At 38.7% G+C, this 26,962-nt stretch overlaps 1 protein-coding gene across 1 annotated transcript in view; it reads right to left on the reverse strand.

Moving 5' to 3' along the window:
- The window catches only part of RGS22 (regulator of G protein signaling 22), a 121,995-nt gene that overhangs the window by 65,429 nt on the left and 29,604 nt on the right, over positions 1-26,962 (reverse strand). Inside the window, 7 exon segments of the mRNA XM_021688416.1 lie at positions 1,290-1,423; positions 6,269-6,443; positions 9,409-9,570; positions 11,700-12,324; positions 14,553-14,682; positions 18,231-18,399; positions 19,036-19,121. Coding sequence (XP_021544091.1) covers positions 1,290-1,423; positions 6,269-6,443; positions 9,409-9,570; positions 11,700-12,324; positions 14,553-14,682; positions 18,231-18,399; positions 19,036-19,121 — 1,481 coding nt within the window.

The raw sequence follows: 26,962 nt of genomic DNA on the forward strand, positions 1-26,962 counted from the left end.
AGGAATTCTGGGGCCAAAACTCACTGAGGAAAACAAAATTCCCAGAGGTGAGGATTCTGGGAAGATGTCAGAGTAGGAAGCACCAGGAACCTGCCTCCCCGCCTAAACAGCAATTGCACTGGCAGAATCTAATGTAACTCTTTTGGAACCCTGGAGTCTTAAGGCTTTCACCTTCCAGGGGAAGACTTGCAGAGTAAATTGGGTTCATTTTGGTCAATTAGAGTTGCTAACACAATAGCAGCAGCTAACCTTCCCTACCCCCAGCCCTGTGGCAGACAGCTGTGCATGTGTTCTGGAGCATTCTGCATACAGCTGCAAAAGCCAGGGCGAGCAGAAAAGACCCTGTCTACCAAATCTCAGGGATCTGAGCTCTGATTGCTGCTGCAGATCACAAAGGTGCAGACAAGGCAGGTGGCCACTGTGGTTGCTCCACGTGGTTGCAAGCCCAGTCCCCTTCAGGCTGAAGGGACTTCCAGGAACTTAAAGAGACGTTGACCTTTTTACCCCCAATCTTCATTTTTCTCTTTTCCCTCCTTTTAGAAGGCAGACATGAAAGATTAGGACATTCAAAAGCAAAATGCATTTGTAGGGAAAAATTAGAAAGTGACCACACATGCCCAGGAAAAGGCACATACTAGAAAGGACCTAAGAAGGCCCTAAGTTTTACCTCAGGCTGATCCTTGGCACAGTCTACAAGTAAAAAAAACCAAAAAACATTAAAGATAAGTTAAAAATGGTGAACTTTGTGTTAGTGAATTTTACCCCGAAGGAAAACAAAAGAATAAAAATGAAGTAATAAATTAGTGGGACCAGCAGATCCCACACCAAAGTTAACACCAAAGGGTATTTTTTTAGGTTGATGGAAAATAATCCCATTTGAAATAAAGAACAGTGAAAAGAGTACCTATGTGGGCAAATCTAAATGAATAAGGTAATATGCTGTGTTAAATAATGACAAAATTCTTGACAGTCTTACGAGTTCGCAAGTTTGAGAAATACCGAACAGGGCCAAGTAAGAACTGGAGGGAAATCTTCTCAGAAGTCTTTTGACCGTACGGCTCATAAAAGGGTGGAGATCAGAGGCACCATCTATTTCAAATGACTAATCTCAGGAGTTCTGTTCCTAATTCAGAGTATGCATGACTCTAACACCTATCAATGAAATATGTAAGGAACTCCTATTAAAAAAAAATCAGTGTATTCAGTTTTCAATTTCTATTTAATTTTTCAATTCCTCAAAAATCTTACCATTGCAGAATAACACTTGGCACATAAAAAGCAGTACCTACCCTTTCTCAATCACATCATCCTTCGAAGAAATTAGATACAAAGACTTGCTCCTCCAAGGTTTTTGAACTGCTGTTTTTACTCGAGGTGGTTTCTTGGGAGATTTAGGACTTTGTAATAAACTGGATTCTTCTTTCTAAAAAATGGTAAAAAAAAAATACACAAAGTGAAAAATGAGCAATACAAAGGGGGAGAAAAAGGGCCAGAGAATAAAGCATAGCTCTGCCCATCACTAGAGGATTTCTTCTCTCAGTCTACCACCTACCATGCTTCCCATTAGAATACAAATGTACTGCTTCCTAAACTCCTGCTTTTATACAACCAGTAGGCTGAACCCCCTACAACTCTTTAGAATGTAAGAAGAGAAAGGCCAAAGGTTTATATATCCTTATTCACAGCACTGTGAAAGAAGACTCTTTCCCAGAGGGAGAACTTCACAAAAACTTCTTTATTCTCTAACTGCATAGGTTTTAGTACATCTGAGGGGTGGGAGTAGGGGGCTGGGGAAGGGGGGGTGGCAGGGCAGGGAAAGGAAGCAAGGATACAACCGGTCCATAATAAAGACCTATACCTTAACAAAACTATCTCCTTCCATTTTGGACATTTTATTTTTGTGGTTATTATTCCCATCCTTATATGTTATTTATGATAGAGTTAACTATTTGGTAAAAGCCACATGCACAAATCAAAAAAAGTATAAACACTTAAAGGTCCAAATGTAGTAAAAAGAAACAACGATCTGAGTATGGGATATACATAACTGTAACATTACATAACACTTGAAAGTAAGGATTATGGGGGTGCCTGGGTGGCTCAGTCGTTAAGCATCTGCCTTCGGCTCAGGTCATGATCCCAGGGTCCTGGGATCGAGCCCCGCATCGGGCTCCCTGCTCAGCGGGAAGCCTGCTTCTCCCTCTCCCACTCCCCCTGCTTGTGTTCCTGCTCTCACTGTGTCTCTCTCTGTCAAATAAATAAATAAAATCTTTAAAAAAAAAAAAGTAAGGATTATGAAATTATGACATATGGAAAAATGTGATGAAGATGTTAAAAGAAATAATCAGAATACAAAAGTGTAAGTACATTGAAATTAAAAATTCACGACAAGACCAAGAGAAAATAAGTAATAGTTGTCTACAAGTAGGTGAGATCAGAGGTGATTTGTTTAGGGAGCCCCTGGGTGGCTCAGTCGGTTAAGCGTCTGCCTTCGGCTCAGGTCATAATCTCAGGGTCCTGGGATCAGTCCTGGGATCGAGCCCCAGATCGGACTCCCTGCTCAGCCCCTTCCCCCACTCATGCTCTCTCTCAAATAAATGAATAAAAGCCTTTAAAAAAAAAAAGTGATTTGTCTTCAGTTTCCAAATTTACAGTAGTTTTGTTATTTTATAATTTGGAAAAAAAAAAGTCAAATATGTCAACTTCTATTGGAATGTAATATATGTTGCTGGAGAGCAAGGAATATATTTGTGATGTTTTATTATCCAGAACAAACAATAAAATCTTATATACACTCTAGGTGCCTAACAACTACTAATATTTTTTTAAGAATTCCATAAACAAAATTAATTACTTAAGTATGGTTTACACATAACTTCCTAGGTATCAGGGCTTACATCTGTTTTAGTCATTCACAACACAGTGTGACATTAAGCAACACTCAATAAATGAGTGGTACCACAGGGGCTGAGCTTATTAAAAGTATCATACAAAGTGGTCAAATTCATAAAAACAGAACATTGAATGGTGGTTACCAGGGGCTGCAGGAGGAGAAGGGGAGTGGTTTAATGGGTATGTGGTTTCAAAACCACAAGATAAAAAAGTTCTGGAGATCTGTTTCACAACAATGCAAATATACTTACTACTGAAGTGTACACTTGAAAATGGTTGGGGTGGTAAATTTTACATGTTTTTTTTACCACATTGAAACAAGTTTTCTTAAAATAAAATAAAAAAATTAAATGTCTCGGGGCGCCTGGGTGGCTCAGTCGTTAAGCGTCTGCCTTCGGCTCAGGTCATGATCCCAGGGTCCTGGGATCGAGCCCCGCATCGGGCTCCCCGCTTGGTGGGAAGCCTGCTTCTCCCTCTCCCACTCCCCCTGCTTGTGTTCCCTCTCTCGCTGTGTCTCTCTGTCAAATAAATAAATAGAATCTTTAAAAAAAAAAAAAAATTAAATGTCTCATACAGAGAAAAGCCTAAGTTAGAATTTTAGGCCTTTCTGGCTTGGGTGAAAACTAGAAGGGTATCCAGAAAATCCCTGATGGAGAAGAAACTAAAAGGACCCTGTGGAATTGGGGGTGGGGTGGGGTAGGTAAAGGCACTGTTCTATATCGTGATTATGATGGCAGTTACATGATGGGTATGTCTGTCAAAATTCACAAAACTGTACACTAAGAAGGGTAAACTTTACTGTCTATAAATTACACCTTAACACCGGTTGTGGAGCCCAATGTGGGGCTTGGACTCAGGACCCTGAGATCAAGACCTGGGCTGAGATCAATCTCTCCCCACTCCTCTGGCATTGCTGCCCTTCAAGTTCCTTTCCCTAACCACACCACTTACTCTATCTTGCCACTTACCTCCCAAATGTTGTACAAATGTTATTTGTACAAACATTTCTATTTATCAGAATACGTGCTCCCAACACGACACCTCTAAGACGTATATTAACTGGTCACATGGGCGAATGGGGGAAGATTAGATTTATCAGTGAAGTGGCAGAGAAAAAAGTCACACGGTGCAAAGGAGGTCAGGAAAATATCAAAACGGATAGGAAATCATTAGTGCGCTAAAGTGACACTAATTCAGAGTGTGGTCCTCAAACCCGCAGCAAGAGCATCACCTGGGAGGAAGCTTGTTGAAAATGGCAAATCCGTGGGCCCCACACCAGATCTCCTGACTTTAGATATTCAGGTGAAGCCCAGGAATCTATTTTTTTTAAAGATATTATTTATTTATTTGACAGAAAGAGCAGAAGCAGAGGGAGAGGGAGAGGGAGAAGAAGACTCCCCACTGAGCAGGGAGCCCGATGTGGGGCTCCATCCCAGGACCCCGGGATCATGACCTGAGCTGAAGGTAGACACTTAACCGACTGAGCCACCCAGGCGCCTGCCCAGGGATCTATTTTAACAAGCTCTTTGGATGACTCTTACGCATATACGCTGAAGCTTCAGAACCACCAGGTTACCTCAGTGCTTTGAATACCAATCCTCTAGCAATCCTATCAAAACGTGGGTTCCAAAATGTGACAATTATGTTCAGGCAGGTTGAAAGCCTCAGTTCTAAGCCAACCTCCTGATTTTACAGAATGATTCTGACCCATTCCAGAGCAATGAAATCAGAATCTCTGAAGGTGGAACCCAGCCATCAGTAGGTCTTAATGAAAAGCTCCCTATGTGATTCTAATGTGCACCTAGGGCTAAGAAACCACTGACAGAGAAAACATGAAAAGTCTCTTCAGCTCTCAAACACGACTTGTTGAAGTCAAACTTTAAGAACTGTTCTATATCTCTCTACCTTTTAAAATAAGATACCCTGAACATAAAATAATCTCTTTAGAAGGGGTTGTGTGTGACTATGGCTGGTAACACTTAACATTCTGTGACACATTTAAAGGCTATTAAGAGGGGCGCCTGGGTGGCTCAGTCAGTTAATCATCTGCCTTCGGCTCGGGTCATGATCCCGGGGTCCTGGGATCCAGCCCTATGTCAGGCTTCCTGCTCAGCAGAGAGCCTGTTTCTCCCTCTCCCTTTGCCTGCTGTTCCCCCTGCTTGTGCTCTCTCTCTCTGTCAAATAAATAAATAAAAATCTTTTAAAAAATAAAAAATAAGGGGCGCCTGGGTGGCTCAGTCGTTAAGCGTCTGCCTTCGGCTCAGGTCATGATTCCAGGGTCCTGGGATCGAGCCCCGCATCGGGCTCCCTGCTCCGCGGGAAGCCTGCTTCTCCCTCTCCCACTCCCCCTGCTTGTGTTCCCTCTCTCACTGTCTCTCTCTCTGTCAAATAAATAAATAAAATCTTTAAAAAAATAATAAAATAATAAAAAATAAATAAATAAAGGCTATTAAGATTAAGAAGGCTCTTTACTCCTGAAATGCACGTTTTGGCTACAAAGTATGTAGGGTTATTTACTTCTTCTGTATAAAGTTGAACTTCCCTTTTCTTTTTTGACTTTGTCCTTATCTTTTTGTACTATTTTATTCTCCCCCATTATAAAAAGTACTCACTACTTTTAATTCTGCTGTTGCTACTTCTCATTCATTCATTCATTCATTCATATTTATTAAGCAACTATCATGTGCCGGGCACTTTGGGTAAGTGCTGATATTCCAGTAGGAGACTATAAGACAATAAACATTAATCACGTGGTCATGAGTACTATCAAGCAAAATCAAGCACAGCAGAGGGCTTGCACAGTGATGGAGGGCATCTGTGCCATCCTATGCAAGTGTGCTCATAGGGAAATGTCAAGGACAGCCTCTCTGGATACGTGATGCTCGAACACACACCTAAAGTGAGTGAAGGATCAAGCCACATAGATAGCTGGAAGAACAGTGCTCCATGTGAAGGGGACAACAAATGCACCACTTCCCAATTTTTGCATGGTGTGTTCCAAGAACAGCAGAGAGGCCAGTGTGGTTGCAGTAGACCAGGTTCGAGGAGAATGGTAGGAAATGAGGTCAGGAGGTCAGCAGGGGTGTGTATAGCTGTGTAAAGACCTGGGATTGTATTCTGAGTGAGAGAGGAGGCCCCTAGGGAATCCTGAGCCGGTGAGTGACCTGATCATATATTTTTAAAGGCTCACTCTGGTTGCTTGGTGGAGAACAGACCATGGGTTTTCTTAACTCATAACTGTTGCAGGATGCACATTAACAACAACCCCCCCCCCAAAAAGCTTATTATAAAACTTAAGTATTAGTGCACAAAACCCAAGCATAGATATTTTATCATAAACTTAATAAAGAAATCAAAGTATCAATGTCTACCCAACCTGCATAACAGGTATCTGTGGAATGCAAGATTTAGGTCTTAATGGCAAGAGGGTTGCCATTTGTGGAAATGGGTCAACATCCTTCCTTGGTTTCTCTTGACGGAGGTGCCAGAATTTCAGTTCAGCACTAGCATGTTTTGCTGAGGATGAATGAGTAACACAGAATCTTGGTGCCCTAATCAAAGGAAAAACAAATTTAAGATTAAGCTAGACAATAAGCCTCAAAAATCGAAAGCCTACAAAATCTAGAATGCCAATGCTCACAATGATCAGTCTTACCAAATCCTTTTTCTAAAAATTCCCACTTTTTTTCTGCTGCCTCGCCTTAAAAAAAAAAGTTTGTCTACGATATATCAACTGCCTGAAATCACACTCACTCATATAAAGAGGCAATATACACTAGGAAAAAAACAATAAAATTACATTCAAATTACTATCTGTTTGATAAGAAAAAGAAATCTATATATTGTATTGAAGGAATTTTTTAAAATAACTTACAGTTTCTAGTAAAATAAACATAAAATGCATATGTGGTCATTTTAAAGCAGTAAAAAGAGGGGGCATATGCACCCCAATGTTCATAGCAGCAATGTCCACAATAGCCAAACTGTGGAAGGAACCGAGATGCCCTTCAACGGACGAATGGATAAAGAAGATGTAGTGTGTGTGTGTGTGTGTGTGTGTGTGTGTGTGTGTGTGTGTATACACACACACAATGGAATATTATTCAGCCATCAGAAAGGATAAATACCCACCATTTGCATCGACATGGATGGAACTGGAGGGGATTATGCTAAGTGAAATAAGTCAAGCAGAGAAAGACAATTATCATATGGTTTCACTCATATGTGGAACATAAGGAATAGAGCGGAGGGCCACAAGGGAAGGGAGGGAAAGCTGAATGGGAAGAAATCAGAGAGGGAGACAAACCATGAGAGTCTCTGGACTCTGGGAAACAAACTGAGGGTTACAGAAGGGAGGGGGGCGGGGGATGGGGTAAGTGCGTGATGGGCATTAAGGAGGGCATGTGTTGGGATGAGCACTGGGTGTTATACGCGACTAATGAATCGTTGAACACCACAACAAAAACTTACAATGTACTATATGCTGGCTAACTGAACATAATAAAAAAAACTGGTAGATGAAATTCACATTTTAAAATATAAAGACATTTTTAGAATGTTTAACTATACTACTAAAGTGGATTTTGATTCATATGCTCTATTTTCAAGCCTTAAATTTAAAGATAAGAATTAGTTTTACAACAGTTTATATAAATGACAGACCAACACTACTTCCAGAAACCCAGGAAAAAGAATGTTTGGCACAATGTCAAGGCCGTGCTTAATTGGATGGCTATCCTGGTATTTAGTCTGTGGGCTCTTTATTGGCTACAGGGCTAACCCCAGCTGTCAGGCCTGATGCCTTTTGCAGCTTGGACCAGGTTTCCTCCCTGATGCCACAGCCCAAAGACAAATTCTCACTCCATATTTCAGGTCCTGGTAGAAACAACAACAACAACAACAACAACAAAAACAACAACAACAAAACTGCCTCCCTTTAAAACAGGAAGAAAGCAGATATTCCCCTGATGTGAACACAGGTTGGGAGTGGAAGAAAATCCAAAGTTCATAATTAGTTTAGATTCAGAGAGAACACTGTATAGATCTAGGTGGTCATCCTAACTATATTTCAGAACCTTTACTTGCATACTTGGAAATATTCAAAATGACCTCTTATTCTCATGTCAACCAGTAAGTGGGAATATCTACAAGATCCTTATCCAATAAAGCATACATGTGCTGGCCAGAAAATCTAAGTGTCTCAATTTTCTGATTTCCATCATTATACTATACTCATATGGACCCCCATAAGTCTCTGCTTATCTAAAAGTCTCTGCTTATCTAAAATGCCCCTATCAATTTAATCTTGCATTATTATTTCACTCATAGCATTAATTTTTTATTAGCCACTATGTAACTTCATCAAATATTGTGGAATAAGTTTCACAGTCAATCATAAACTGGTGGTGTATTATTTTTTCATGCTTCCATCATATGAGTTCTCATGTACACTGCACACAACTTAATTCTCAAGCTCTAGAGGGTGGGAGAAGGTATGTCACATAATATGATCAAAGAAACTGTATTCAATATGATGTGTGTATGTGTGTGAGTATGTACATATGTGTGTGCATATATATCCCAATAGAAAAATGCGCAAATGAGATAAACAAGCAATTAATGAAAATTGAAATCCAAATGACCAAATGACTGATCATGGAGAAGATTATCAGCCTCACTAGTACTCAGGGAAATGCCAGTTACAACCACATGACACCAATAACACACTAAACACATACGCAAAAATTTAGAAGTTTGACAATATTAAATGCTACCATGGATTTACAACAATGGGCACTCTCTTATTCTGTTGATGAGAGCATAAATGGATACAACTGCTGTAGAAAAATGGATATGTGTACAAGAATATACATTACAGCACTGCTTTTAATTGTGAAAAGTAGGGAACAACCCAAATGTTTAAAAAAAAATAGCAATTATGGTATATTCATGCAGAATACCAATAAACAACAATGAAAATCAATAAAACTCTTAAACACAATTACAGACAATTCTCTCATGTAATGTTGATAGAAGACACAAAAGAATGCATACAACATGATTCCATTTATATAAAGTTGTAGAACAGAGAAAAGTATATGCTTAAGGATTTATTTGCATACATGGTTGGTAAAACTATAAAGAGAAGTAAGAGGATGATAATCACAAAAGTCAGGATAGTGGTTACCTCCAAGGGGGAGTGAGGGTGTTGTGATCGATAAGGGACCTCCAGGGGTCTTGGCAATGTTTTATTTCCCAGCCCACGTAGTGGTTACATAAGTATTTGCTTCATGATATTCATTAAATCGTTGTTTGTTTTGTTTCTTAAATTCCACATATGAATGAAATATATGGTATTTGTCTTTCTCTGACTGACTTTAAGGAAGGCAAAAGATTTAATAATCTTGTCATTTTAAATCTCAGTAAATAATAAATCAGTAAGACAAAGAAGTATAACTCGTAACCTGCCTAGGAAAAGTAAAAGCAAATAAGTTTGATTCACATTATTTTTCTCACCAATATAGAAGTAAGGGTTTTACAACCTCAGCCTGAATATTTCTTAAGTGTTCTTCATTCCACTGAGATGCGTCTAGCAGTTTAAGTTTTGATAATATTTCTGCAGAAAGGTAGCAATCTCCATTGCTTACTAGATAGCATTTTTTCATCTTCTCAAGATGTCTAAAACAAAACAAATCCACACACATTGCTATGACATTCAACAAACCAAATGTTTTCACTTCTAAGATGTTTCAGACAAGTAATGAACTATCTCAAAACCAACACTGAGTTACAGGAGTACCAATGTGGAGATAAAAATATTTTTTACAATTATGGGAATAAGAAGGGTATTTTTGGTAGTTTGAACAATGGTCTTCCAAAGATGTCCATGTCCTAATTCCCAGAATCTCTGAACGTTACCTTACATGGTCGAAGGCATTCTGCAGATGTGATTAGGATTTTTTTTTTAAGGATTCTATTTATCCATTTGAGAGAAAGAGAGAGGGACAGAGCGAGCACGAGCAGCGGGGAGAGGCACCCAGGGAGAGGCAGACTTCCTGCTGAGCCAGGAGCCCAACATCGGGCTCGACATGGAGCTTGACCCCAGGACCTGGAGATCACGACCTAAGCCGAAGGCAGGCGCTTAACCATCTGAGCCACCCAGGCGCCCCAATGTGATTAGGATTTTGAGAAGATTATCCTAGATTATCAGATGGCCCTAATGTAATCACAAGGGTCCTTCTAAGAAGGAGGCAGGAGGGTGAGTCATTGAGAAAAGATGTGCGGATAGAAGCAGACCTCAGAGAGAAGATGCTACACTGCTGGCTTGAAGATTGAGGAAAGGCCATGAACAAAGGAAAGCAGGTGACCTCTGGAAGCTGGAAAAAGAAAGGAAACGAATTCTCCCCTAGAGCCTCCAGAAAGAATGTAGCCCTACCCACCCATGTTAGACTTCCTAATTCCAAACTGTGACAGAATAAATTTATGTTGCTTTAAAAGACTAAGATACTAATATACATCTTCCATGTAATCAAAGTTACAACAAAATCACTAATATTTATACAAAGGCTTTAAGAAGATACTATGTGAACTTTATTTAAAAGTCAGTAAAGTGGGGAGCCTGGGTGCCTCAGTCCTTAAGCGTCTGCCTTCGGCTCAGGTCATGATCCCAGGGTCCTGGGATCGAGCCCCGCATTGGGCTCCCTGCTCTGCGGGAAGCCTGCTTCTCCCTCTCCCACTCCCCCTGCTGTGTTCCTGCTCTCGCTGTCTCTCTCTCTGTCAAATAAGTAAATAAAATCTTTAAAAAGAAGTCAATAAAATCCTAGAAATATAAAAAATAAATAAATAAAAATAAAAGCCATTACATTTGTGGCAATCTGCTACAGCAACAACAGGAACTAATACAGGATTGATCCTGAAGAATTTATATAGGTTGCTTGCATATAACTTCCTTAATATATCTTGAAAAGTGGTAGTGGCTTTCTACTCCATGATCCATCAACTCATGGCTGCATAATCAACCATTTGATAACCCCTGATCCTATAAGTATGCACAAAAATGAGCTCTATGATCTGAATGCCATTGAAATAAGTGGAATAACCCAGTTACTAGTATACACTCAGTCAAATCCTTCCTGGGAATTGCAATCTACTGTACTGATCTGCTTCAGAGCAGAAAGGAGAACATAGACAGGATAAAAACCTTCCTAAAGCAGGGTCCTCTTAAGGTTGTTAAGACTTACCGTAATCTAAAACACATGGGATAGGCAAATAAGGACCTGGACCCATCAGACAACCAGGAGGCTCTCTAGAGGATATGTGGCATATCTAGGAGATATCTTATTCAGATATGAATGTCCAAGTGGCATCCAACCAAAGATCACGGGATTTGTTAACTGAGCAGGCTGCTAGGAACAGCAGTCTCTTACCATGGCATAAGGTACATTTTATATAAGGTATCTGAAGTCAGTGTGGTTATATAACAGAAAAATTATTTTCTCTAAAAAATATATCACTACAGTGTTATAAAAATAAGACAGAATGATTGATTTGAAAGCAGGTTTAGAATCCATGGGAAAAAACATATGTGAACCCAAACACCACTATTTGTATCCGAAAATTACAAAATCACAGAACTAGTAAAATCAGTATTATTATAATAAAATAAACGTTATTATTCATTTCTAAAAGTATAAATTACATTTTTATCTTTATTTCAGGCTTTCTGCCTGTGCTTAAGGAACCCAAACTAATACTCCATAATTTAAAAAAAAAAAAAAACAACTATTGAAAGTAAAAACTAGACATACCTTTGATGTCTTCTGGGGTCCTTAAGGACTTTCAACCTCTCAATATCCATCCATAATGACCAATATCTCTCTCCTAATGTATCTTTTATAAATTTCTTAAATCTTTCAAACTCCTTTCTATTGCCAATATCGTAAGCTTTGTGAGACATACACCAATCAGCCCTGGTTTCTGGTCCAATGCTCTCACTCTTTGAACTTGCTTGTTCTAACATCTCTTCTGACTTTTCACTTGTGATTTGAAATGTTTCACTTAACAAAACATTCCTGCCAGGGATAGGCTCAAAACCCTCCTCAAGCACCACTTCTGTTACCTTGTTGAAATTTATATAATCTGGGCTTTCCATCAGTGGCTCATCAAAAATTTGATGAATTGCTACTCTCAATATAAAGGTTACATAAGATCTTAAAAATTCTTCCCATGTTGAGAAATGCAATATAAGGCTTTCATCAGCATCCTGTTGCCTCTCAAGGTATATTCTCAGAAGGGCTTGAGAAGGAGTGTCTTGTAGAGAGATGGACCCAATGTCTTCTTCTTCTTCTTCTTCAAAATGAGAAGTTAATCTAATGGTTTCAGATGAGTCCCTTTTTATCCTCGGGTGAATTCCATCATCAAAGATAAAGCTGTCTGCATTAAATCATAAAGGGCTATTAGATCAGATACGAATACAAAGTTGCTTTTATTATTAACTAGATGTTGCAGAGCCAGCATGGTAAGTGGGTTTGGCACAGGTAGGCACTTTGTGTACAGAAGGGGGAGTTCTGAAGCCACATTTGATACCACTAGAGAAAAAACTGCTAACAGGATTGGCAATGTCTTCCTTGGACATGGAAGTGGATAATGGTGGCAGATGAATGAAATATTTGACATCCCTATTACAGAGGATCTTCAAAAAGACATTATGCACTTTTAAAAATGTCATATTTGAGGCTGATATAGAATGTCCATATGTAAAGGCCAAATCTATTAAACAATTAGCATATGTACATTAAACAATTGTACATATTCTAATATGTCATGCTATAAGATAAAATAAAATTAGACAATCAATGAACATATCAGAACTGGAGTCATATCAGAATTTTAAAAATTCACTATTTTAACCAAAAGATTCAATCGCTATCATACTTACAACCTACTATCAAAATTACAAAATGGCATAAGGTACTTATGAAGGCTTACAAATACAAATGGATTGTTTCACACTTTCTCTAAAGACATGTAGTCTTTATTTAGATTTATTTATTTTCTCCTTATTTAGAAATCAGTGAAATATCTGATGTCAGTGCTTTATTTCACATGGCAAATCTACCGCTTGAAATGCCACAGAGCAGGAAAACTGTTGTCATCTGTTTCCCCACTTCAATGGCCATTTTCTCAGTAATAGTTTCAAATCCCAGTGAACTGGAAGTGTTTTATTACAATTTTTATTGAAAATGAAGATACTGGGGCGCCTGGGTGGCTCAGTTGGTTAAGCGACTGCCTTCGGCTCAGGTCATGATCCTGGAGTCCCAGCTTCGAGTCCCACATCGGGCTCCCTGCTCGGCAGGGAGTCTGCTTCGTCCTCTGACCCTATCCCCTCTCATGTGTTCTCTCTCTCTCAAATAAATAAATAAATAAAATCTTTAAAAAAAAAAAAAAAGAGAAAGAAAATGAAGATACTAAGTCCCCCCAATATTAAGAGACTAGACTTTTGTAAACCTATGAAAAGATGCTGGGTATACACTCAGTCCCACAGAAGTGGAGGGAGAGAGCAAGGCCCGCATTTCTGTTCACCACCCTCCTGCTACCCTTTCTCTACCCTTTCACTATCTTTGCTCTCCAATTTTCTACTTTACTATTTGGGGGAAACAGCAAGAAACCTATAAATTCAGCTATTTGCAATTAAGGAGACTATTTTCCTTCTTTACCTAGATTTAGGTTCAATTCTAGAGAACCCAGATTTAATGTCCTCAGAGGTTGCTTACACTTTTCAAAAGAATTAGGAACTTAGTGAATTGCTAAGTTTCTCTCCTGAGTCGCATTGCTAGATTTTTTCCTCTAGCAATATCATGTTAATGACACCCACTTCTGGAAGTTTCCTCCTATATCTATGAAAAGTTGGTATCGTCCACAAAAGTTCCCCACGGTAGAAATGTATCTGTTTTTCAAGGAGAAAAACAAGTCTGAACTTAGAAGGAAAACTCAAGTTGCATGAACGACTATGTACTTTCACGAGGAGAGAAAAGTTCTGCCCACTTAATTTCAAATATTTAATAATAAGAATCTGTAAACTGTCACAGGAAGTGAAGACAAGACAAACATTTACCAGCTGCCTATGAGGGACCCAGCACTAGGCCAGGCCTCTTCTAGACATTTAGTGTGTATCATTATTCTCATCTTACAGATAAGAAAAGCAAGGCTCTCAAGAAGTGGAATAACTTTAAAAAGTCACACAGCTAATAAGCATTAACCCATCTAAACCCATTCTCTTTTTCCTATGCCCCGTTGCCTCTCAAAAAACAGCAGAGGGGCGCCTAGATGGCTCAGTCAGTTAGTTAAGCACCTGACTTTTGATTTCGGCTCAGGTCATGATCTCAGGGTTGTGAGATCCAGCTCCACGGTGGGCTCTACGCTCAGCAGGGAGTCTGCTTGAGATTCTCTCTCCCTCTGCCCCTCCCCCTGCTCTATTTCTCTCTCTCTAAAATAATAAATAAATCTTTAAAAATAAAAACAGTGGAAAGTGAAGTGGGGGGGGGCGGGTAGGAATGGAGATTATTTTTCTCCCCCACCACTATGTGTTGTACTGGAAGATTAGAACACCAATAACCAAGGATTTAAGGAGTTTTGAAATCATTCTTGTCCTTTCTGCTTACCAGAAACAGATGAAACAACTGGTGTTTCACGTTTGCTGTGGACTACACAAGATGGCAATGAAAACGTCGATGCTGTTTGAAGACTCTGTTTGGCTAATGCAAACCAATCTTTTGTTTGAGTATAGGAGGCCTAGGAAGAAAGGTGCACCTTTGTTTAACGTTAAGATCAGCAGTGTTCTCCCAGTCGCAGACCTTGACACGTCACTAGAACGTTAAATTTGCATAGTGCAATATGAAAGGGAAAACTATGCCATGAAAGAAAAGAAAAATTCATTATTTGAGAATAATGGGAAGGAAATTTCAACTCAGATTATCTGGATATTAGATGACCAAAGGTAAAAATGAGCCCCAAATCCATCAAATCCTTCCCCACTCTTCCACCGGAGGCATGCAACCCTACTTGCCCACTTCATTATAGAGTCAGGCCACCTCACCATATCTTGGCAGTCACATGGCTCATCAGTTCTTGGCTCCATCCTTTGCCAGCTACTCCCACATTTACAACTTCCCAATTATTCCCTGCCCCTAATTCTGTCTGATCTGGCTCCGCGTTTTTTACGACACCTCCCTAACATGACAGACTTACTCTCAGGAGCACTGAAAACCTCCCCAAGCTCAACTGCCCCTTTGCCGTAAATTCAGTTTTCACAGCTTTTCTTGGATTGTACGCTCCTTGAAAATTGATTCTTGACTCCATCTGCCCCTGGATGGAGCCTTCAAATTTTCCTTTCCTTTGTGCACCCTCAAGCCAGCTGACCCAATTCCCAAGCTGACCTTCAGCTTCCAGAACCCCAGTCCTGAGAAGCCCTTTTCTCAGCTTTCCTGGGAAAATTCCTCTGCCTGCCTCTCTCAGTAATATCCTCACAATCTTTCTAAAATAATCCAGATTGTTCAACAGAAGCAGAGAGGGGAGTGTCCAGCATTACTCTCCTTTCTCCTTTCTCCAGCTGAGTCAGCAGGTTGGCCCTTAGCCTCAGGAATACTCACAAAATAGGCAGGGTTCAAACGGAATAGGTATTGTTCTCTATGATACAGAATTAGCAGGGCAAGTCGGGCCACACAATGGAACCAAAAAGCAAGAGAGAGAAATGAAAAGTGCCACCTATATGATCACTACCCCTCTTAGAAGTTAGGTTTCCTGGGTGGATAAAAGCTTTGAAAGATTCTAATTTCCTTTTGTTCCCTCTTTTCCTTCCTTTAAAACCAAGTCATTTGGGCACCTGGGTGGCTCAGTTGATTAAGTGACTGCCTTCGGCTCAGTCTCAGGATAGAGTTCCGCATCGGGACTGCTCAGCAAGGAGTCTGCTTCTCCCTCTGACCCTCCCCACTCTCGCGCTCTCTCTCTCAAATAAATAAATAAAATCTTTAAAAAAAATAAAACCAAGTCATTTATTATTATATGTTCATTCAACATATATTTATTGAGTGACTACTCTATTCCAAGCAGTATCCTAAGCACTGAGAGAAGGCCAAAATAATGAAGAACTGTTAGGGAATTGAGAGAGGCCAATAAACAAAAGTCCTTGTTATTTCAACTGTGCAAAAAAGATTGCAAAGCAAAAACTAGAGAAGTAGTAAGTAGTCAGTCAGACAAAAAAGTAGGTAACTAGTCCACTTAATATGCTTGAAAGATGAGTCAATTGTTTGTGTTTAGATGTTTAATGAAGACTCAAAGACATATTACCAGTTATCATCATAAAGATTAATCCTTATCTACAGTCATGATTTAAATGATTTAAGGGCTCAAAGAATTTTGAATCCTCAAAGTTCAAGAGCTATTAAGAAGATATTAGTGGGGCGATTGGGTGGCTCAGTTGGTTGAGCATCCAACTCTTGATCTTGGCTCAGGTCATGAACTCAGTGTCGTGAGATCAAGCCCTGTGTCAGGCTCCAAGCTCAGTGCAGAGTCTGCTTGTCCCTCTCCCTCCTCCTCTGCCCCTACCCCTCACTCTCTCTGTCTCTCTCTCTAAAATAAATAAATAAAAATAAAATCTTAAAAAAAGGATATTAGAGAGTTAAAGTATTAATCAAGTGGACAGAATTGAGTTTTTTCATCACAGAAAATAGCAAAAGTAAACTAGCTTAAATTTTACTCTCTTACATTCAGTTTAATTTACATGTAAGGAATCAGATTTATTTCCCTAGATTGATTCTTCCTGTTGTATGTTTTCTGAGCTGTACTATCAGTACATTTTTTATGACATTCCTGACATTCCTATAATACATAAGAGAAAAAATAAATACTTAAAAATAAGTATAAGAGAGAAGTACAATATGCTTTTCGTACATCCCCAGCATTAGCTCAGTGGAAATAATGCAACTGGCAAAATTTCAAACATTTTTGCCAAATATTAGATAGAAATACCAAACTACAAAATTAAATCGGAACTACACATGAAAATAAATGGTCAGGTAAGATAGGTTAAGTCTATCTATTCCGACAGAGATGGCAAATAGTTTTCCTTTTGTATGACATCTTTGATCAATTGGAAGTGCTTGCCTAGAGGGCTGTGTTGAAAAGAATTTGGAGCCAAGTCCTAGCTCAGCAGGAAAATTGCCATGATTGATTAGCAATGTCTGTCATGAATGGAAACTAGGAGAGCAGCAACACTTGGGCCACTTATTTGCAATTCCTGGTTTTGTAGAGAGTTGTGTATAGGAAATGTGTTCCCAGAAAGAAGACCTGATAATTAGAGGCCAGAGATCAAACAATGGTTTTTACTACACCATGACTCTCCAAAAGGACATCTGATTCTAGGTTAGATCTCTTTAAATGCACTCATACAACCCAGCATTTCTTCATGGAGGACAAATTTATCTGATAACAGTTAAAGGGTCATGCATTTTACTACTGAGGAATAATCTTAACAAGAGGGAGGAGAAGACCCAATTTATCATCATTTTGTACAAAAATTATAGATTCCAAACAATGAAAATTTTGCAATGAACAATGAAACCATGGATACAATTCAAGGTACCCTTCCTCGCTTCACGGGTGACACTGAGCATGTTCTTCAATCTTGCATTTGGTTCTCTGTACACATGAGGATAATAATACCAATTACATTTCAGGTGAAAGAGTGCAGAGTAAAGAAGTCAGCATAAATCCACAAAATGTTTTGCTAAATCTGCCTTAGAAGTACTTGAAGTCGGGGCGCCTGGATGGCTCAGTTGGTTAAGCATCTGCCTTCGGCTTAGGTCATGGTCCCGGGGTCCTGGGATCGAGCCCCATGTGGGGCTCCCTGCTCAGCGGGGAGTCTGCTTCTCCCTCTGCCTCTGCTCCTTTCATCTGCTTGTGCACTCTCATTCTGTCTCTCTCAAATAAAAAAAATCTTTAAAAAAAGGAAGTACTTGAAGTCATTTCCCCTTTTCAAGTGGTACAAATGAAATTCCTATCCCTAAAATGAGAAGTCTCCTTGAGGGGCGCCTGGGTGGCTCAGTCGGTTAAGCGACTGCCTTCGGCTCAGGTCATGATCCTGGAGTCCCGGGATCGAGTCCCGCATCGGGCTCCCTGCTCGGCAGGGAGTCTGCTTCTCCCTCTGACCCTCCCCCCTCTCGTGTGCTCTCTCTCTCTCATTCTCTCTCTCAAATAAATGAATAAAATCTTAAAAAAAAATTAAAAAAAAAAAAGAAGTCTCCTTGAAATGCCAAGTCATGACGAAACACTCATACTTTTACCTCGCCAAGAGAAATGTAGAACTTTTTCATGATGATAACATTCTCTTCATCAACAACAGGTGGTGGTAGACTGGCTGGTTTTTTCAGGACCCAGGGGGAAAAATCTGCATTGAATGTGATGTTCATGCCTGATACACTCCATCTTACTTGTGAGACCAATTTGGCTAATCTGCATTTTAGAAAACATACAAACTTGAAATAAGTTTCAAATACGGTAGAATTCAGGGAAAAAAAAAACCCTAAAATTTTATTTTATTTTCAAGTCCATCTCCTCACTCTGCACAATGATTCTCTTAGGATCTGCTAAAATTAATGGCTTATTCACAGAACTACTAATTAATAATTACTCTGTTTTAATTTATTTTACTTTGATTTTTAATATGGTGGTTCTAAGTATAGGTCAAATTTTAGTAAAATTTCAGAATGTTTAGGTACTTACACATTAAAAGTCAGGAAACATAAAAGAAAAATTTGGTCCACTATGACATTCTTTTTCATGACACATTTGTTTTTTAACAGCCTGCACATAAATACCATTATCACAAGTAGATAATTTTTAAAACATAATGATCTAAGAAGCACAACTGAAATACATTTATTAGGTACTATTTCTTTGAGATCTCTTTGGAAAAGTTAAGTGATTTTTACAAATGCTCTATCACTCACATACTATAGCAGGTGGGATACAAACTCCAGTGGGTTTAAAAGTATGTGATTTTATCAAGAAAGTATGGAAAAATGATTTTAGGTTAAAAAAAAAAACCCAGGCAATTAAAAAATAGGTTTGTTGATGGGACTATAATACCTGTATTCAAAGTAACAATCGCTTTCCAGAAATGCTGGAAGTCTTTCTTTTTTGATCCACTCAATACCTTCTTCACGACTGAGACACTATTAGAGGACAAGTGAAAAAGAAAAAGAGTCAAAGAGAATCACCTTTCAGGACAATTAAGGCCTAGTCACTAGAGCAATATTACCAGGAGCCCTGCCTCTACCTTCTGTTTGCACAGGAGAGAGCAAGAACCTCGGAGTCCCACATTTGAAGCCATTGCTTGCCTTCAGGTACTTCTTTAATTCTCTCAACAACCCTGCATCAACTATTAGACCCATTTTACAGATTAACAAACTGAATCCAGAGAAGTTACGTAACTTATTGAAGGAGGAGGTATGAGAAAAAAAGTCACTCTCGGTATTTTCACAGTCGCAAAATGGGTTAAAAATAATCACAAACAGAAAAAGAGCTAACCAGAACACTTGATAAGGTCACTATGGTCACGACAGGCCCCTCTGTCCTTCCAGTTTTAGAAAATTTGGTTAAATATTTAACATCCCAGACACTATCCTGGGAATACCAGGGTTAGCAAGAAAGATAAGGCCCTGAGGCACCCGGGTGGCTCAGTCGGTTAAGCATCTGCCTTCGGCTCAGGTCATGATCCCGGGGTCCTGGGATGGAGCCCGCATCGGGCTCCCTGCTCGGCGGGGAGTCTGCTCCTCCCTCTTCTTGCGCTGTCTCACTCTGTCAAGTGAATAAATAAAATCTTAGAAAGGAAGGGAGGAAGGACGGAAGGAAGGAAGATAGATAAAGCCGTGCTTTTAAGGAGTTTACAGGTAATTCAATAAGCAATAGTAGTAGAGTGCAGTAAATGCCACAAGTTCAGGCTTCTGTGGGAGGACACCTGGCACCAAAACCAGCAAAGGTTTCCCGAGAGCATGCCACTCACTCTTTGACCTGACGCGTGATTAGCTTGGTGAAGAGGAGAGCAGGAGAGGAAACGAAGGTAAGTCTAGTTTGACTACATCGCAGGCTGAGGCTTGAGGAAAGGAGGGAAGCAAGCCGGAGAAGCAGGCAGGCCTAATTATGAATTATCTTTTTTTTTTAAAGATTTTATTTATTTATTTGACAGAGAGAGAGACAGCGAGAGAGGGAACACAAGCAGGGGGGAGTGGGAGAGGGAGAAGCGGGCTTCCCGCTGAGCAGGGAGCCCGATGCGGGGCTCGATCCCAGGACCCTGGGATCACGACCTGAGCCGAAGGCAGACGCGTAACGACTGAGCCACCCAGGCGCCCCTAAATATATTTATATATATATTTTTTAAATTCTTATTTATTTATTTGACAGAGAGAGAGAGACAGCGAGAGAGGGAACACAAGCAGGGGGAGTGGGAGAGGGAGAAGCAGGCTTCCCGCCGAGCATGGAGCCCGACGCGGGACTCGATCCCAGGACCCTGAGATCACGACCTGAGCCGAAGGCAGACGCGTAACGACTGAGCCACCCAGGCACCCCATGAATTATCTTTTAAATGACAGTAAGGAGTTTAGATTTTATTTTGAGGTTGTGAGGGCCACACAAAATCATGGAAGAGTTACTGAGTTGCTGTTCATTCTCAAACATTTACTCACTATTGATTCTCTTTTTGTCTTATATTCACTTTTTGCCAGAATTCTAAAGAATGTCAGTACTTTGAACACTAAATGAATGCTCCTGGACAAGTAAAACAACCAGTAAGTTACCCATGTCTATGAGGCAAGGGTGTCTGCATTTATGTGACTTCCACTGATTATCTGTGAAAGCAACAGTTGTGCTGTGATAGTAACATCAGTCAACACAGAGCCCTGCTGACTCCAGGGAGGAAATTAAAGGCTCACAGAGTAGTACTGCCAACATCTGATGGGCTGATGTTCTTGAGCATGCACCTGCGCTCAACACTGCTTGCGTGTGGCATGAAGTCATTAGGCTCCCCAAGGCTGGAAGACTGAGGGAACAATGGTTTCCTTCTGTTCAGCCCAAAACATCCATTTGGCCCTGACCAAAGACTATCTTCTGGGTAATGAAGAAACAGAAGAAAGTTTGGAAGCAGCCAGCACCTGAACAGTAGCATCTCGGTGGTGGTCTTAGTGCCTACGAGTGAGATACGCAGGACACGTGGATCCTGTAGCCAGCAAAACTCCCAATAGGCCTCCACACATAGTACACACTGACAGCTACACACGACTCTCGGATTCTCATCAGCAATGCAGTTGATATGTCCCAGAAAGACACCAGACCACGTATTAAGGTCGGTACACCCCCTTGAGGAATACTACAAGGTGGTCAAGGCTAGTCAGTCATACAAAATCAATTTGCCTAATATTTAATGAACAGTTCACCAATAACTCATCCCCTTTTGAAGGTCTTTGCATCTATCTAACCCAAAAATGAAATGGAATGAAAAGTTTAAAAGGAATAAAATCAAAACTGAAGAAAAGTCTTTAGTCAGACTGCCAAAATGTCCCTTCAAGGTGTTTACAAATAACTAAAATATAAAGACCAAAAAAACACAGAACAATCTTGTCAAACATAAAATGACAACTTAATAAATACCTATGAAAAACACAGAAATAATTTACCTATGGTAAAATTATTTAATCCTTAAAACTAAAAAAAAAAAAAATGCATACAGTAAAAATCCATCCTTTTTAGTAACCACTTCTACAAGTTTTAACAAATACTTACAGTTGTATAACCATGACTACAATCAAGATAGAGAATAGTTCCTACATCCTCCAAACTTCCTCATACCACTTTGCATTCAATGACTCCCTCTAACGCCAGGCCCTGGCAACCACCAAATAGTTCTCCACAGTTTTGCCTTTTCCAAAGTGTCATATAATTGGAATCAGTATAGTACATAGCTTCCTTCATTTAGCATGATGCATTTGAGATTGACCTATGTTCTTAGACGGATAGCACTAGTTCATTCCTCTCTCCTCCTCTTCAGCTTAGTACTCCACTGTATGGATGAACCATAGTTTGTTTATTCACTCCCCATTCAAGGAAATTTGGGTTTATTACAGCTTTTGGTGATTATAAATAAAGGAACTACAGACTTGCACATATAGGTTTTTGTGTGAACAGAACTGTTCGTTTCTCTTGGGTAATATGCGGGAGTAGGGTAGATGGGTAGTATGGTGTATGTTTAACTTAGAAAGCTGACTGCCAAGCTGTTTTCCAAAATGGAATATCGCATCAACGATGTAAGAGTTCCAACTGCTCTACACCTTGACTGGCACTTGGTATTGTCAATGTGTGTTGCATAATTAACTCATTCTAAAAGGTGTATAGAAATAGTTCGTTGAGATTTGTGTGTGTGTGTCTACACACACACTGCTTTTTTTTATAACAACTTCGAGATATAATTCACATTCCATATAATTCACCCATTTAAAATATATAATCCAATGGGTTTTAGTACATTCCCAAACCATCACCACGATAAAATGTCATCACCTTCCAGAAAACCTCATATCCACTAGCAGTCACTCTCCATTCCACATCAACAACTCGCCCACCCCTATCTCCCAATGTTGACTGCATTTCTCTCATGATAAATGTTGAGCATCTTCTCATATGCATTTTTGTCATCTGTACATCTTTATTTGGAGAAATGTCTATTCAGATCCTATGTCCATTTTTTAAAACTGAAGTATAATGAACATACAGTGTTATATTAACTTCAGGTGTACAATATACTGATTCAACAATTCTATACATTATTCAGTGCTCATCAAAGTTAGTGTACTCTTAATCCTCTTTTATTTCACGCATCCCCCCACCCCTCCCCTCTGGCAACCACCAGTTTGTTCTCTATAGTTGAGTCTGGTTTTTTGTCTCTTTTTGTTGTCTGTTTTATTTCTTAAATTCCACATATGAGTGAAACCATATGATAGTTGTCTTTCTCTGGCTGATTTATTTCACTTAGCATTATACCCTCTAGGTCCATTCAGATTGCAAATGGTAAGATCTCAAAGATCTCATTCTTTTTTATAAGAATAATTCAGCCACATATATCACATCTTCTTTATCCATTCATCTATCAATGGACAGTTGGGTTGCTTCCATATCTTGGCTATTGTAAATAATGCTATTGCAATAAACATAAGGGTTCATATATCTTTTTGAATTAGTGTTTTCATTTTCTTTGGGTAAATACCCAGTATGGCATTACTGGGTCATATGGTAATTCTATTTTTAATTTTTTGAGGAAACTCCATAACATTTTCCACAGTGGCTGCACCAATTTGCATTCCCACCAACAGTGCATGAGGGTTCCATTTTCTGCACATCCTTGTCAACACTTATTATTTCTTGTCTTTTTTATTCTAGCCATTCTGACAGGTGTGAGGTGATATCTCATTGTAGTTTTGATTTGAATTTTGCCGATGATTAGTGATGTTGAGCATATTTTCACGTGTCTGTTGGCCATCTGTCTGTCTTCTTTGGAAAAATGTATGTTCAAGTCCTCTGCCCATTTTTTATTTTTTTCAAGTTTTTATTTAAATTCCAGTTAGTTAACATACAGTGTAATATTAGTTTCAGGTGTAGAATTTAGTGAGTCAACACTTCCATACAACACCCAGTGTTCATCACAAGTGCCCTCCTTAATCCCCAATACCTACGTCACCCATCCTCCCACCCACTCCCCTCTGGTAACCATCAGTTTGTTCTCTATAGTTAAGGGTCTGTTTCTTGGTTTGCCTCTCGTTCCCCCCTTATGTTCATTTGTTTTTTTCTTAAACTCCACATACGAGTGAAATCATATGGTATGTCTTTCTCTGACTTATTTTGCTTAGCATAATACTCTCTAGTTCCATCCACATTGTTGCAAATGGCAAGATTTCTTTGCTTTTGATGGCTAAATAATATTCTAATATACACACACACACACACACACACACATATATATATATTTATGTGTATATACACACACACACACCACGTCTTTATCCATTCATCAGTCGATGGACATTTGGGCTCTTTCCATAATTTGGCTATTGTTGATAATGCAACAATTATAATGATAATGCAACCGCAACATTGGGGTGCATGTATCCCTTCAAATTATTATTTTTGTATCCTTTGGGTAAATACTTAGTAGTGTAATTCCTGGATCATAGGGTAGTTCTGTTTTTAACTATATGAGGAAACTCCATACTGTTTTCTACAGTCCTCTGCCCATTTTTTAATCAGATTGTTTATCTGGTGTTGACTTGTGTAAGTTCTTTGTATATATACTGCATATTAACCCCTTACTGGCTATACCATTTGCAAGTATCTTCTCCCATTCAGTAGGTGTCTTTTTGTTTTAATGATGGTTTCCCTTGTTGTGCAAAAGCTTTTTATTTTGGTGTAATCCCAGTATTTTAATTTTGCTTTTGATTCCCTTTCCTGAGGAGACATCCCTAAAAAAATGTTTCCATGGCTAATATCAAAGAAATTACTGCCTATGGTTTCTTTTAGGAGTTTTTTGGTTTTCGGTTTCACAGGTCTTTAATCCATTTTGAGTTTATCTTTGTGTTTGGTGTAAGAAAATGGTCCAACTTCATTGTTTTGCATGATGTCGTCCAGCTTTCGCAGCACCATTTGTCAAAGAGACTGTCATTTCTCCATTGTATATTCACGCCTCCTTTGTCATAGATTAACTGACCATACTCTTCTAGTCCATTGATCTATGTGTCTATTTTTGTGCCACTACCATAGTGTTTTGATCACTATAGGTTTGTAGTATATCTTGAAATCTGGGATTGTGATCCCTCCAGCTTTGTTTTCTCTTGAGATTGCTTTGCCTACTCAGGGTCTTTGGTGGCTCCACACAAATTTTTGTATTATTTGGTCTAGTTCTATGAAAAATGTAGCTCGTATTCTGAGAGGGATGGCATTGAATATGTAGACTGCTTTGGGTAACATAGACATTTTAACAAAAGTGTTTCTTCCAATTCATGAGCATGAAATATCTTCCCATTTGTATCTTCTTCAGTTTCTTTCATCAATGTTTTATACTTTTCAGAGTACAGATCTTTCACCTCCTTGCTTAGGTTTATTCCTAGGTATTTTATTATTTTGTTGCAATTGTAAATGGGATTGTTTTCTTAATTTCTCTTTCTGCTACTTCATTTTTAGTGTATAGAGATGCAACAGATTTTTTGGAACTCCTTTGTAGGATTTATTTTATATAAAAACTGAATCATATTATATGCTTTAATTTACAACTTGATTTTTCCATTGAACAATACATGTGCATCTATCTCATCAGGACAACAGACATAGCTCAAACACATTCTTTCTAAATAGTCATATAATATTCCATAGTTCTTCAGTTGATAAAGATATAATACGTTTATACTACTGAAGTCAATGCTGCAATCAGCTCCTATACATACACATTTACTTGTATGGGATAAAAATCCCAAAGTGGCTTTCCAGGCATAAATCATAGTACTTTTAATTTTAATCAATTTTGCCAGATTAATTCCCAAAGATTGTAGCAATTAATATTCTACCAACACTAGATGTTATTATTTTTTAAAATTGTAGGCCCATTTCATGTGATGTGATGAGGACTGGGTGTTATACGCAACCAATGAATTATCAAATTCTACTTCTGAAACTAATGTACTATTTGTTGGCTAACTGACTTTAAATAAAAAAATTGTAGGCCAATTTAATGTCTTAAAAAATGGTATCTGGCTGTACTTATAATTTGCATATTTCTGATCATTTTTGTGATTAAACATCTTTTTACTTGCTCATTTTCCATTTTAATTCTTCTCTTGTAAATAGTTTGTTGAATTACTTCAATTATTTTACTGGACTACTTGTCTTTTTCTTAAATAAGATTGGTAAGAAATTAAGTAAAATGCATTTCCTCACACTTGCAAAATTTTTTTTCTAAATCATTGTTTTTTAACTTTATGTCATTTTCTAACATGAAATATTTTAATTTTGGTGTCTAGGGTTTTTTTTTAATTATTATTATTTTGAGGATTCTGGAGTTCTTGACTTCATGAGAGGATGGGTCACATGCTAAGTTTACATACAAATTTTCCTGGATTTTATTGTAATATTTCAGTTTAAAAAACCATTTATTTATTAATATACAAATAAAGACAATTTAGCTTACTCTTGCAAACTGATAGTAATTATTTATATTTATTGTGTTTAAGCTTTGTCTAGGAAGTCTAAAATAATTTTGAATTAGCAATAAAGGTATACTTTTTCTTTTCTTATGATCTACTGGAAATGGTTACAGTATTTCACCATATACAGTGTGTACTATCGATTTTGGGTAGCCTTTAACATGTTTAAGCAATTTATTTTTTTATTTTTATTTTTATTTTTATTTTTAAGATTTTATTTATTTGACAGAGAGAGACACAGCAAGAGAGGGAACACAAGTAGGGGGAGTGGGAGAGAGAGAAGCAGACTCCCTGCCGAGCGGGGAGCCCAATGCGGGGCTCGATCCCAGGACCCCGAGATCATGACCTGAGCCGAAGGCAGACGCTTAACGACTGAGCCACCCAGGCGCCCCTAAGCAATTTATTTTTTAATGAGTTTTTATTAGACATAAGTTTGCATGAAATGCAATAGATTTAGGTATACTAATTTTGTATCCTACAACTTTACTGAATTTATTTATCAGTTCTAGTAGTTTTTTGGTGGAGTCTTTAAGGTTTTCTACATATAGTATCATGTCATCTGCAGTTAGTGAAAGTTTTACTTCTTTCTTACCAATCTGGATGCCTTTTATTTCTTTTTCTTGTCTGATTGCTGTGGCTAGGACTTCCAGTGCTATGTTGAATAGAAGTGGTGAGAGTGGACACCCTTGTCTTATTCCTGATCTTAGAGGAAAAGCTCTCAATTTTTCCCCATTGAGCATAATGTTAGCTGTAGGTTTTTCACATATGGCTTTTATTAT

Source organism: Neomonachus schauinslandi, chromosome 4 (genome assembly GCF_002201575.2).
Source record: "Neomonachus schauinslandi chromosome 4, ASM220157v2, whole genome shotgun sequence".
NCBI lineage: Eukaryota > Metazoa > Chordata > Mammalia > Carnivora > Phocidae > Neomonachus > Neomonachus schauinslandi.